The sequence below is a fragment of the Oryctolagus cuniculus genome, chromosome 7 (assembly GCF_051225735.1).
Source record: "Oryctolagus cuniculus isolate XC-2025 breed Fujian yellow rabbit chromosome 7, ASM5122573v1, whole genome shotgun sequence".
NCBI lineage: Eukaryota > Metazoa > Chordata > Mammalia > Lagomorpha > Leporidae > Oryctolagus > Oryctolagus cuniculus.
The window spans coordinates 131,100,121-131,111,940 of record NC_142873.1 but is presented as its reverse complement, the minus strand read 5'-3'; the positions used below and the strand labels follow the sequence as shown (position 1 = coordinate 131,111,940).

General features: G+C 52.2%; 1 protein-coding gene across 6 annotated transcripts; it reads left to right on the top strand.

Annotated features, from left to right (window-relative positions):
- The first annotated feature begins 92 nt into the window (after positions 1–92).
- C7H1orf50 (chromosome 7 C1orf50 homolog) lies at positions 93–8,280 on the top strand. Of its 6 annotated transcripts, none has more exons than XM_008265444.5 (5): positions 93–194; positions 304–419; positions 6,043–6,129; positions 6,614–6,745; positions 7,442–8,280. In XM_008265444.5, exons 1-5 carry the CDS (start codon positions 125–127, stop codon positions 7,625–7,627), a joined length of 591 nt encoding a protein of 196 aa, XP_008263666.3. In that variant the 5' UTR covers positions 93–124; the 3' UTR covers positions 7,628–8,280. The 6 variants fall into 6 exon arrangements, with proteins under 6 accessions (XP_008263666.3, XP_002715753.3, XP_089156956.1 ...); XM_002715707.6 differs by having other exon boundaries at positions 93–203; XM_089300830.1 differs by having other exon boundaries at positions 93–203; positions 304–730.
- Positions 8,281–11,820: the final 3,540 nt, after the last annotated feature.

The following is an 11,820-nucleotide window of genomic DNA, read 5'->3' as shown; positions in this document are numbered from 1 at the left end:
CCGCCTCCGAGCGCGGGCTCTGACGCCTAGTGGCGGAAGAATAGAGAAGCTCCGCCCACCCGCCTTTTACGCATTTTTCTCCAACTCGCTCCGCCCAGGTGGGAGGGAGGGACAGGTGGCTGTCATGGAGGACGCGGTAGCGCGCGGGCGGGCGGAGGCCGCGGCTGAAAGTCCAGGAGTGCGGTCGCCGGCAGGTCGGGGAGGTACGCGGGGCAGGCGGCACCGGGGGACGGCTAGTCTCCGGGGCTCCGCGGGGGCCGAGGGCGGGCGCTCACGGCTTGTGTTCCCGGGTGTGTGTCGCAGGAGCCCTGGTGGAGCTCACCGCTACCCCCGGCGGCCTGGCCCTGGTGAGCCCCTACCACACGCACCGGGCCGGGGACCCCTTAGACCTCGTGGCGCTCGCAGAGCAGGTGCAGAAGGTGAGGAGGCGCGGCCGGGGGCCTGAACCACCCTCGTCATTCACGCAGCCACCGAACGTGGGGTCCTGTTTGTTGTGTCTCGCTTGTACAGAGGAGCGAAACCGACCGTCATTGGGGGGTCGGTGGCAGGACCCGGGCTCCGAGCTACTGAGAGCAGCTTGGGGGCCCGCAGTCTGCCTTCGTGGGAAGGTTTGCATCGCGTTTTCAGTCGGTCCTGGGAGGCAGCAGGCGCCGGAGCCATTGCTCCCGCCTATTGAATGAATAAAAGTTGCCGTGGAAGTTTCGAGATCGCCCCAACCCAGATTCTTCAGGTATGCGCAGGCCGCTTATTTTACTTTTTATTTATTTAAAAGATTTACTTATTTGAGATGCAGAGCCACAGAGGGAGAGACAAAGAGAGAGAGGTCTTCTATCCTCTGGTTCACTCCCCAAATGGCTGCAACGGCTGGAGATGGGCTGAGCCAAAGCCAGGAGCCAGGAGCTTCCCCCAGGTCTCCCATGGGGGTGCAGAGGCCAAGCAGTTGGGCCATCTTCTGCTCTCCCAGGCCACAGCAGAGAGCTGGGAGCACGAAACGGCGCCCAAATGGGATGCCGGTGCCACAAGGAGGCTTAGCCCACTGTACCACAGCACCGGCCCCACTTTTTTTTTTTTTTTTTAATTTATTTGACAGGTACAGTTATAGACAGAGAGACAGAAGAGAAGGGTCATCCTTCCGTTGGTTCACCCCCAAAATGGCCGCTACGGCCAGTGCTGCGCTGATCCGAAGCCAGGAGCCAGGTACTTCCTCCCGGTCTCCCATGTGGGTGCGGGGGCCCAAGCACTTGGGCCACCCTCCACTGCCTTCCCCGGGCCACAACAGAGAGCTGGACTGGAAGAGGAGCAACCGGGACTAGAACCCGGTGCCTATATGGGATGCCGGCGCTGCAGGCGGAGGATTAACCAAGTGAGCCACAGCGTCGGCCCCAGGCCTCTTTTTTTAAACTGCTTCCCATAGACCTTCAAATGTTACCTGAGAGTTTGTAGAATTTAGCTAAACAGCTTCTTGGAGCAAGGACTCTTAAAATAGTCCAGGGTCCTCATTCACTGCATACAGAATTTCCAAGGCTAGTGCTTAGCCAGAAATGCAGAATAATGGAAACAGCATTGGAAGTTTGGGCCCAAGTCTTAGTCCCATTTTTGATGTTAGTTTGCAGTGGGACTTCAGGCAAATTACTTCTCTCTGAACGTCCTCTTCTTTACCTCTGAGAGGGAGGGTTGGAAACAAGAGAGGTCCAAGATGGAAAGCTCTGACCTCGTTCAGTCTTTTTTTTTTTAATAGAAAGCTTTTATTTAATAAATATAAATTTCATAAGTACAACTTTTTGATTATAGCAGTTCTAACCCCCCTTCCTGCCCTCCCATCCCCAAACCATCCCACCTCCTATGCCCTCTCCCATCCCATTCTTCATTAAGATTCATTTTAATTATCTTTATATACAGAAGATCAACTTAGTATATACTAAGTAAAGATTTCAACAGTTTGCACCCACACAGAAACACAAAGTATAAAGTCCTGTTTGAAGACTAGTTTTACTGTTAATTCTCATAGTACAACACATTAAGGACAGAGGTCCTTCCTACATGGGGAGCAAGTGCACAGTGACTCCTGTTGTTGATTTAACAATTGACGCCTTATTCATGACGTCAGTGATCACCCGAGGCTCTTGTCATGAGCTGCCAAGGCTATGGAAACTCTTGAGTTCACAAACTCTGACCTTATTTAGACAAGGCCATAGTTGAAGTGGAAGTTCTCTCCTCCCTTCAGAGAAAGGCACCTCCTTCTTTGATGGCCCCATCTTCCCACCGGGATCTCACTCACAGAGATCTTTCATGTAGGAGTCGTTCAGTCTTAGGTGACTTCCAGTTGTAGACCTGCAGGGTGCACGTAGGGACTTGCTGCTTCAAAGCTTGGGTGCCCCGATCCTGAATACACTATCAGATTTGGCCTTGGTTAAGTCCAAAGTCTTTGTGTTGCTCAAAAATATTTGATAATGGGCTCAACTTCCCTTGCACAAACACCTCTACTATTTTTAATTAAGAAAAATTCAAATACTTATGAAGGTCTTTGAATTCAAACCTTGTTTGTGTCTTCTCTTCTTTAGAGAGGTGAAGAGCAAAGTAAACTTTTGTGAATTGAGTAGACATTGTGTGTCTTCAGTCAGTGGCCTGAACCAAAGAAAGAAGGGACAGATTTTTTTGTCTTTTCTCCAATAACGTAGTTTGATGTATGGATTTAATATTGTACTGCTCCATTTCTCTATTATAACCAGTCTTTGAGAAACTGAAAAAAAACATGTCACAGAGAAAAGCTCAATCAAGTCTATTTACTGCCTGTGTACTGAAATACACTTTCTTTTGTTAAAAAAATCCTCCAGTTTTTTACAAGGCTGGCATTATGACATATCGGGTTAAGCTACCACCTGGGACACTGGAGTCCAGCTGCTCCACTTCCTTGCTATGCACCTGGGAAAGCGTGGACCCCTGCCACTCATGTGGGAGGCACAGATGAAACTCTGGCTTCAACCTGGCCCAGCCCTGGCCATTGTAGCCATTTGGAGAGTCTCTCTCTTTGTAACTGCCTTTCTTTCTTCCCCTCCCTCCCTCCCTCCCTTCCTTCCAATTTATTTTATTTATTTCAGAGTTACACAGAGAGAGATCTTCCATCCATTGGTTCACTCCCCAGATGGCCGCAATGGCTGGAGCTGCGCCAATCTGAAGCCAGGAGCTTCTTCCAGGTCTCCTACATGGGTGCAGGGGCCCAAGGACTTGGGCCATCTTCTACTGCTTTCCCAGGCCATAGTAGAGAGCTGGATCGGAAGAGGAGCAGCCGGGACTAGAACCGGCACCCATATGGGATGCCAGCACTTTAAGCCAGGGCTTTAATCTGCTGCGCCACAGCGCCAGCCCCTGTAATTGCCTTTCAAATAGATAAATTAATCTTTAAAAATTTTAAAAAACAAAAATGTACTTTCATTTTATTTGAAGGGCAGAGAGAGTTATCAGTCTATCTGAAGGGGCTGGCACTGTTGTGTAGCAGGTAAAGCCGCTGTCTGCGGTGCTGACATCCCTTATGGGCACCAGTTCAAGACCTGGCTGCTCCACTTCTGATCCAGCTTCTGCTATGGCCTGGGAAAGCAATACAAGATGGCCCAAGCCCTTGGGCCCCTGCACCCACATTGGGAGACCCAGAGAAAGCTCCTGGCTTCGGATCAGTGCAGCTCCAGCTGTTGCGGCCAGTTGGGGAGTGAACCAGCAGAAGCAAGAGCTCTCTCTCCCTCTCTTCCCTCTCTCTCTCTCTCTCCCTCTCTCTCCCTGCCTCTCCTTCTCTGTGTAACTCTGACTTTCAAATAAATAAATAAATCTCTTTAAAACAAATCTGTCTGATGCCAGGAATCCAGAACTCAATCCAGGTCTCCCACACAGGTAGCGGGGACCCAAGGACTTGAGCCGTCCCAGGGTGCACATCAGCAGGATGCCGGATCAGAGTGGAGGAGCTCAGGTCTGAGCCAGGCACTCTGATAGGGTCCATTGTCATTGTCATCTCAGGTGGCAGCTTCACCACTGTGCCAGATGCCCACCTCCGAAGTGTACTTTGTACCCAGACTGACCTCTGTCACCTCTGAACACCTGTGTGTGTTCAGGAAGCTTAGGAGGCACCTGCTGTTAAAGTGTGAGCTTTGGAATCAGGCTTCTGTGTTCACAGCTTTAACTGCCATTTATTAGCTGTGAAACCTTGGACAGGTTGCCTCATCTCTCAATCTTATTCTTGTTTATTGTTTGTTTGTTTGTTTTAAGATTTATTTATTTATTTGAGAGGCAGAGAGAAAGGTCTTCCATCTGCTGGTTCACTCCAAATGGCCACATCTGCTGGAGCTGGGCTGATCTGAAGCCAGGAGCCAGGAACTTTATCCCGGCCTCCCACGTGGGTTCAGGGGCTCAAGCATGTGGGCCATTTTCTGTTGCCTTCCCAGGCCATAAGTAGAGAACTGGATGGGAAGAGCAGCTGGGACACAAACTGGCGCCCATATGGGATGCTGGTTCTGCAGGTGGAGGCTTAGCCTACTATACCACACTACTCTAACCTGGAACTGCCTTGGCTCTAGAAACTACTCTGCTCTCATTGCCACGAGGCCCTTCTATCCCAGGAACAAAATACAAATTATTTATCGTGGACTACAAAGCCCTGCATAATCTGATCCCCCTTTCATTCTGGGGGCTGGGCTGAGCCTCTGCCTATTTGCCAGCATCCCAAAAGGGCACCGGTTCGAGTCCTGAGTCCCATCTACTCCACTTCCAATCCAGCTCCCTGCCAATGTGCCTGGGAGAGCAGCAGAGGATGGCCCAAGTGCTTGGGTCCCTGCACCCTTGTGGGAGACCTGGATGAAGCTCTTGGCTCCTGGCTATTGTGGACATTTGGGGAGTGAACCAGTGGATGGAAGATCTCTATCTCTCTCTCCCTCTCTCATTGTAACTCTGCCTTTCAAATAAATAAATAATAAATCATTAAAATAATTCTGTGCATTCCCCTCTGTAACTCTTGAGCCTGTCTGGCCTCAAATGTTGAAGCTTTTTCCTTGACCTTTTTGGGTGACTGACCCTTCCCTTCCCTTCCTTACATCCTCTGTGAGGCTGCCATTTTTTTTCTTTTTCTTTTTAAAAACCTTATTTATTTATTTGAAAGCTGAGTTACACATTGAGAGAAGGAAAGACAGAGAGGGAGAGAGAGGTCTTCCATCTGCTGGTTCACTCCCCAATTGGCCACAACATCTAGAGCTGAGCTAATATGGAGCCAGGAGCTTCTTCCAGGTCTCCATGCGGGTACAAGGGCCCAAGGACTTGGGCCATTTTCTGCTGTTTTCCCAGGCCATGGCAGGGAGCTGGATTGGAAGTAGAGCAGCCGGGACTTGAACTGGTGCCCGTATGGGATGCTGGCACTGCAGGTGGCAGCTTTACCTGCTACGCCACAGCGCCGGCCCATCTGTTTTAGAGATAGAGAAAAAGAAAGAAATAGAGAGATAAAGAGAAAGGTCTTCCATCCACTGGTTCACTCCTTAAGTGACTACAATGGCCAGGGCTGGGCCAGGTTGAAGCCAGGAGCTTCCTCCAGGTCTCCCACATGGGTGCAGGGGCCCAAGCACTTGGGCCATCTTCTGTTGCTTTCCCAGGCGCATTAGCAGGGAGCTGGACCGGAAGTGGAGGAGCTGGGACTTGACACCTGTGCTGTTCCCCCCTCCCCCACATGAGGTCTGCATTCCTGTCTGAAGAAAGTTATCCTCCATCCCATCCAAATGGGTGCTAACTGGGTCCTAGGGGAGCTTCATTCATCCCCTGTGAGGTTGGAACCCCCACGGACTGAGTCAGAGGTTCCTGTACCTCTCCACATCACCGTCCTGGGCTGACAGCCAGCACAGGAACCTTGGTGGGGGCACACGTGAAACCACACGGAATCCATAGCAAAGTGGGGAGAGTGTGTCAGGCGTGGGCAGAGGTGTCGACATAGCTCTTCACTTTGGATCTCAGTAAGAACGTCACGGAAGCCTTAGCGTTTTTTCAACCCACAGTTTGGTTTTCTCTCACCTGTAGGCTGATGAGTTCATCCGAGCAAATGCCACCAACAAGCTGACGGTCATCGCTGAGCAAATCCAGCATCTGCAAGAACAGGCCAGGAAGGTGAGGGACAGCTCGGGCTTTTGTTGTGTTCATTTCGTTCAGGGCGTTGCTGAGCTTGTAGTCATTGTCGCTTGCTTGCCGCTTGTCTGTCCTCGGTGTCTCCTAGAAGCGCAGAGGTGGTGAGTAAAATGAAAGCATACGCTTTGGAAGTTCAGGGTAAATTTTTTTTTTTAATTTATTTTATTTATTTGAAAGAGTGGCAGAGAGACACTGACACTGTGTGTTCTGCTGGTTTACTCCCCAAGTGCTTGCAGTAGCCAAGTCTCCTGCGTGGGTGACGGGCCATCCTCCACTGCTTCCCAGGTGTGTTAGCAGGGAGCTGGGTCGGAAGCAGAGCAGCTGGGACTGAGACCCACTCTGATACGGGTGTCTTACCCCGCTGCACCGCAGCTCCCGCCCCGCTTTCCACATTTTTATTGACACGATCGCCGGCGTGAGGGCCTGTTTCCTCGGATGCCAGGTCTGTCACACCTCTGGTTCCCAGGTACTGGAAGATGCTCGCAGAGATGCCGACTTGCACCACGTAGCTTGTAACATGGTGAAAAAGCCCGGCAACATTTACTACCTCTATAAACGCGAGAGTGGCCAGCAGTATTTTTCCATTATTTCTCCAAAGGTAAGGACCTTTACTCTTTGCCCAACACTCTTGTAGCCTTTGAGAAATTCTCAGCCTATGTGAAGATGTAGGCATGTACACTGGTAAAGGGTTTTCTAGAACACTGGGGGTGGCGTCAGTGCAAACGTGACTCTAAAAGATCTGGCGTGCCTAAATTATTCCACAGACTGCTGAGAGAGGGATCTGACATGTAATGCGACTTTATTATTATTATATTATTATTATTATTATTATTACTTTAAGGGTTTGTTTATTTATTTGAAGAGTCACCCAGAGAGAGAATGTTCCGTTTGCTGGTTCACTCTTCAAGTGGCTATAATGGCCAGCATTGGGCCACACTGAAGCCGGGAGCCAGGAGTTTAATCCATGTCTCCCATGTGGGTGATAAGAGCACAGGCAGGCACCTGGGCCATCTTCCACTGCTTTGCCCAGGCCGTTGGCAGGGAGCTGGATCGGAAGGGGAGCCGCTGGGGCATGGACTGGTGCTTACGTGGGATGCCGGCATCACAGGCAGCAGCTTTACCTGCCACGCCGCAACGCAGGCCCCGACGTCACTGCTGTCTAAGTATGGTTCCGACTAGCCTGAAATGAAAAGCTGGAATAGAGATTTGTGTCCTACATAGGTGTAGGGAGGGAGCTCACCTTGGTTTGTTCACATCCTGCCCTGACCAGAGCTGTCTCCTTTGCCTCTTCTAGGAGTGGGGGACAGGTTGTCCCCATGACTTCCTGGGGGCCTACAAGCTGCAGCACGACTTGTCCTGGACTCCATACGAGGACATTGAGAAGCAAGATGCTAAAATCAGCATGATGGACAAGGTGCTGGGCCAGCCTGTGGCCCTGCCTCCGTGCTCCGAACCCAGCTTCCGGGCACTGCCTCACTGAGAGGGAACTCGGACGAGCGGCGGTCGTGACAAGGGCCCGTCACCCGTTCTTTGCCTTACTGGAGGGCGTGTAGGTGAATCATGACTTCTCGGCAGGAGATCCTGTGTGAATCTGCATACTGTTGTCCTTAGGACTTTTACTGGGGTGTGGGGAATCATGTGACGCTGTCTGTTGGGTCCTCTCTGGGCCACCAGTGCCCAGCCAGTCAGTTTCGGGTATCGGCCGGTGGGTGAGCTTTCTTCCTCTCCTCCTGTTCTGCCCGAAAGTTGAAGCATTCATGGAAGAGCTGCTGCTTCTCACAAAAAGGCCGGCGGGTCATTGTGCAGACAGGACGGCTTTCAGGCCTCTTCTGAGGCTGGAGTTAGGGAGGCGGGTGCTGGGCCTCCCGGGGAAGACAGCACTGGAGATGCGCACAGCCATGCTGGCTCCACTCCCGACTCCAGCCTCATGCCAAGTGTGCTCAGGAAGGCAGCCATGATGGCGCGAGGAGCTGGGGCCCTGCCACTCAGTGAGAGACCTGCTTTGGGCTCCTGGCTCCTGGCTTCAGGCTGGCCTGGCCCTGGCTGTTGCAGGCATTTGGAAAGTTGAATCAGCAAATGGGAGAGCTCTGGCGCTCTCTGCCTCTAAAACAAATAAATAACAATTTAAAATGACCTAAGACTGAGGTTGAGGGATCTTCACGTTTGGCGTAACTCTGGCTGCATTCCTCTGGGACCAAGAATGCTGGCTAATGGAGAGCGACTGGGAGCTTGCTGGACTTGTGCTGTGGGGCTGTCGGGGCATGCCTCGTGCTCTGCCTGCCCAGCTAGAGGGTAGAATCGAGTTAGCCACGAGGGCCAGGTTCAGGGAGGGTCCACTTCTAAACCCCGAGTTTTAGACTTGGGAGAGATGTAGGAGGCTATCACATCCAACTCCCTCTGTAGCCTCCGCGAGCAGAGATCCTGAGTGTGGCTGCCTGCCGCAGAACACACCCAGCCAGATGGCAGCTTTACAATGGTGTGAGAGAGAGAACAGGCGGGCAGTGAGGCGAAGGAGAAGCGGCCACGCTGATGACAGGTCAGCCTACACGGAGACTCGACCAGAGTTGTTCAAGAACTTAGCAGGCAGCACCTCTCTGGCTGCATTGCTCGAGTTCTGGTTCTGGCTGGCTTCCGGGTGACCGCGGTTCGTGTTTGCCCAGAAGAGTTAACTGCATTCACAGCACAGCTGTTCTCTCCTCCGTGCCTATACTGCTGTGAAAGGGGCGGGTGTTGTGGCCTGGACCCCACCGGTGCCCGGTGGCTTCCTGGGGCGGATGTTGCTCCTGCTGAGCTGCTGGGTGACCCCCTAGCCCCATTCCGGTGTTGGTGGCTGTGCTGGATGTGCCCCTGGTGAGCTAGCGTCGGCACTGTGTACCAGAAGGCTCCGAGGTCTGTCTGTCCTGTGATTCTGGTGACTGGAAAGTGAACAGCGTGGTGGCGTCAGCTTCCGGCGAGGGCCCCTGGGCTGTGCCACGGTGGGAGTGCTAGAGAGCGGTCCGTGAAGATAGGAAGTGACTGAGGAGGGCCTGGCCCATCTTTTCTAACCACCTGCTCGCTCTCGTGGGAGCGAATCCACACCACTGAGACCTGACACACTGCAGGCTCAGCGTGAATCCCTTCATGAGGGCAGCCATGACCCAGTCACTTCTCACCTCTGCCTCACCCGCCTCACCCGCCTCCAGTCCGTTAACTGGATGTTTTGAAAATGCAAATCCCCTCCACTCTCCTAATCACAAGTCCTAACCTGGAGGAACTGGAGATTGAGATCCAGGAACGCTCCTCTGTTCCATGGGTGCACTCTCTGAGCCGACCACCAGGGGGTGCCATTGCGCTTCCCTGGTTAAGTCAATTGCTGTACTTGGGAAGTAAATTCAGTAGCAGTGAGGTGATTTTGAGATGCAGCACCTTAGAATGAGGGACTAGGATCCAGTGATTCTGTGCAGTAATAACTTTTAAAAAGATTTATTTGTTAGCAGAGTGAACAGGGATGGGCATGGGGAGGGAGAGAGAATTTTCAACCTGCTGGTTCATTTCCCAAGTGGCTGCAGTGGCCAGGGCTGGACCACCTGAAGTAGGGCGCCCAGAACTCTATCCAGGCTTCCCATATGGGTGGTAGGGGCCCAAGCACTGGAACTGTCATATGCTGGTTCCCAGCCCCGTTAGCATTACCTGGATGGGAAACAGAGTAGTCAGGACTAAGAACCTGTGCGGCAGGGGCGTCCCAAGGGACAGCTTAGCCTGCTGCACTGCAGCGCCTGCCAGCACCTGCCAACACCGCCCCGGCAATCACTCTTCATCCCCCAGTAATTTCCTAAGTATTAAGTGCTGTCCGGGTTCCAGGTTCTGGGGAAAACAGCTGAGTTTCCAAGGAGCTCTGGTCCAGAGGGGAGAAGCCAGCCGACAGTTGCAGTGTGGTGATGGACTGTGACAGAGGCAGGCATGGGTTGTGGCAGCACTTCAGGGTCCCTGACTCAGCCTGGGGGTTTGGAAGGGCTTCTTGGAGGACCTGACACCTGACTGGGTGCTGAAAAACAAGCAAGACTTAGAACTTCTTGGGGGCTCCCGGTGTCCTCTCTGTAGGAAGACTGTCTTTAGGGTTTGTTTTTGGATGACCTTTGTTTGTAAATGAAGAAAGGGGGCATCCTAGTAACAAACTGCATCGGCCAGAGGAATCTTGGTCATCGGGAGGGGTAGAGTGACACACATCCTGGCCAGGAAACGCTCATTTCTGACAGGCACCTCTGGGCACCTCTGTCCCCAGGGAGAGGTGAAAAGGGGAGGAAAAGCCATTCCAGATAAGACATGTGGGGGACAAGGACGAGTCCAAGGTGAAGACGATGGCTCAGGCACCATGGGTGGGGAACTGAGGAAGGATTCGGGGATGGAGTTGGTAGCATTGGTCTTTTAGAAACCTCAGTTTTGGGGGCCAGCATTGTGCAGTGTGGGTTAAGCTGTTGCCTGCAACAATGGCATCCCATATGGGCACTGGTTCATTCATTCAAAAGTCAGAGTTACACAGAGAGAGAAGGAGAGGTAGAGAGAGAGAGAGAGACGAGAGAGAGAGAGGTCTTCCATCCACTGGTTTACTCCCCAATTGGCTTCAATGGCCAGAACTGCGCCTATCTAAAGCCAGGAGCCAGGAACCAGGAGCTTCCTCCGGGTGTCCCACGCAGGTGCGGGGGCCCAAGGACTTGGGCCATCTTCTACTGCTTTCCCAGGCCATAGCAGAGAGCTGGATTGGAAGAGGAGCAGCCAGGAATAGAACCAGTGCCCATATGGGCCAGGGCGTTAACCCGCTGCACCACAGAGCCAGCCCCTGCTCCACTTGTGATCCAGTTCACTGCTAATGTATCTGGGAAAGCAGCAGAAGATGGCCCAAGTGCTTGGGCCCCTGCACCCATGTGGGTAACCCAGATCTAGAAGCTCCTGGCTTCAGCATGGCCATCGCAGCCTTTTGGAGAGGGGACCAGTGGATGGAAGATGTCACGCTCTCTCTAACTCTACCTTTCAAATAAATAAGTCTTAAAAAAAAGAAGAAAAGAAAAAAACCCAGAACCCTCACTTCGGCAGCAGAGGCAGGATGAAGGGAAGACCATTAGGCACCTCTGTCCCCAGGCCAGCGAGAGATGATGGGCTCTGAACAAAAGCAGTGGCAGAACGGGGGGTGCCAGAGCTCCTCACTTGAAGATGTGCTTTCGTTTCCGCGCGTTCAGCGTCTCTCAGACCTGGGTGCTTCTGAAACTCAGTGGCATGTTTAAGTGGCAGAGTCTGTCTGTCTTCCTTGGTGCTACATAAAATAGTGGTGTCTTACAGCAGGTGCCATTTAGATTTGATGGAGCGTGCATTTTGAAAGTACAATAGATTGGCATCTTGTTAAACAGCAAGATGCAGGGGAATGAGGAGTCAGGTACGCTTCAGTTTCTGGTGTGAATGTATGGGATCCCTGCAACCCGGTATGGGAGAGGGCGACATCTTGTTTTCCAGAGTCTAGTGACCTGTGTTTGCTTATTCCACTTGCTGGCCCTGTCCAGCTGCCTGGGGCGCCCTCTGTCCACCCTAGAGGTCTAGGAGGACTGGAGGGCTTGCTTGTGTCCTTACTTTCTCCAGTTACTATCCGTCCACAAACATTGAGTGCATTGATGTTGTAGAAACAACAATGATAAATACTGTCTA

Bases quoted from the DNA above. Each gene is read 5' to 3' on its own strand.
- C7H1orf50 (XM_002715707.6), top strand. From the start codon at position 125: ATGGAGGACGCGGTAGCGCGCGGGCGGGCGGAGGCCGCGGCTGAAAGT. The intron at 420-6,042 runs GTGAGGAGGCGC...TCTCACCTGTAG, and splicing joins TCGCAGAGCAGGTGCAGAAG to GCTGATGAGTTCATCCGAGC. The intron at 6,130-6,613 runs GTGAGGGACAGC...TCTGGTTCCCAG, and splicing joins TGCAAGAACAGGCCAGGAAG to GTACTGGAAGATGCTCGCAG.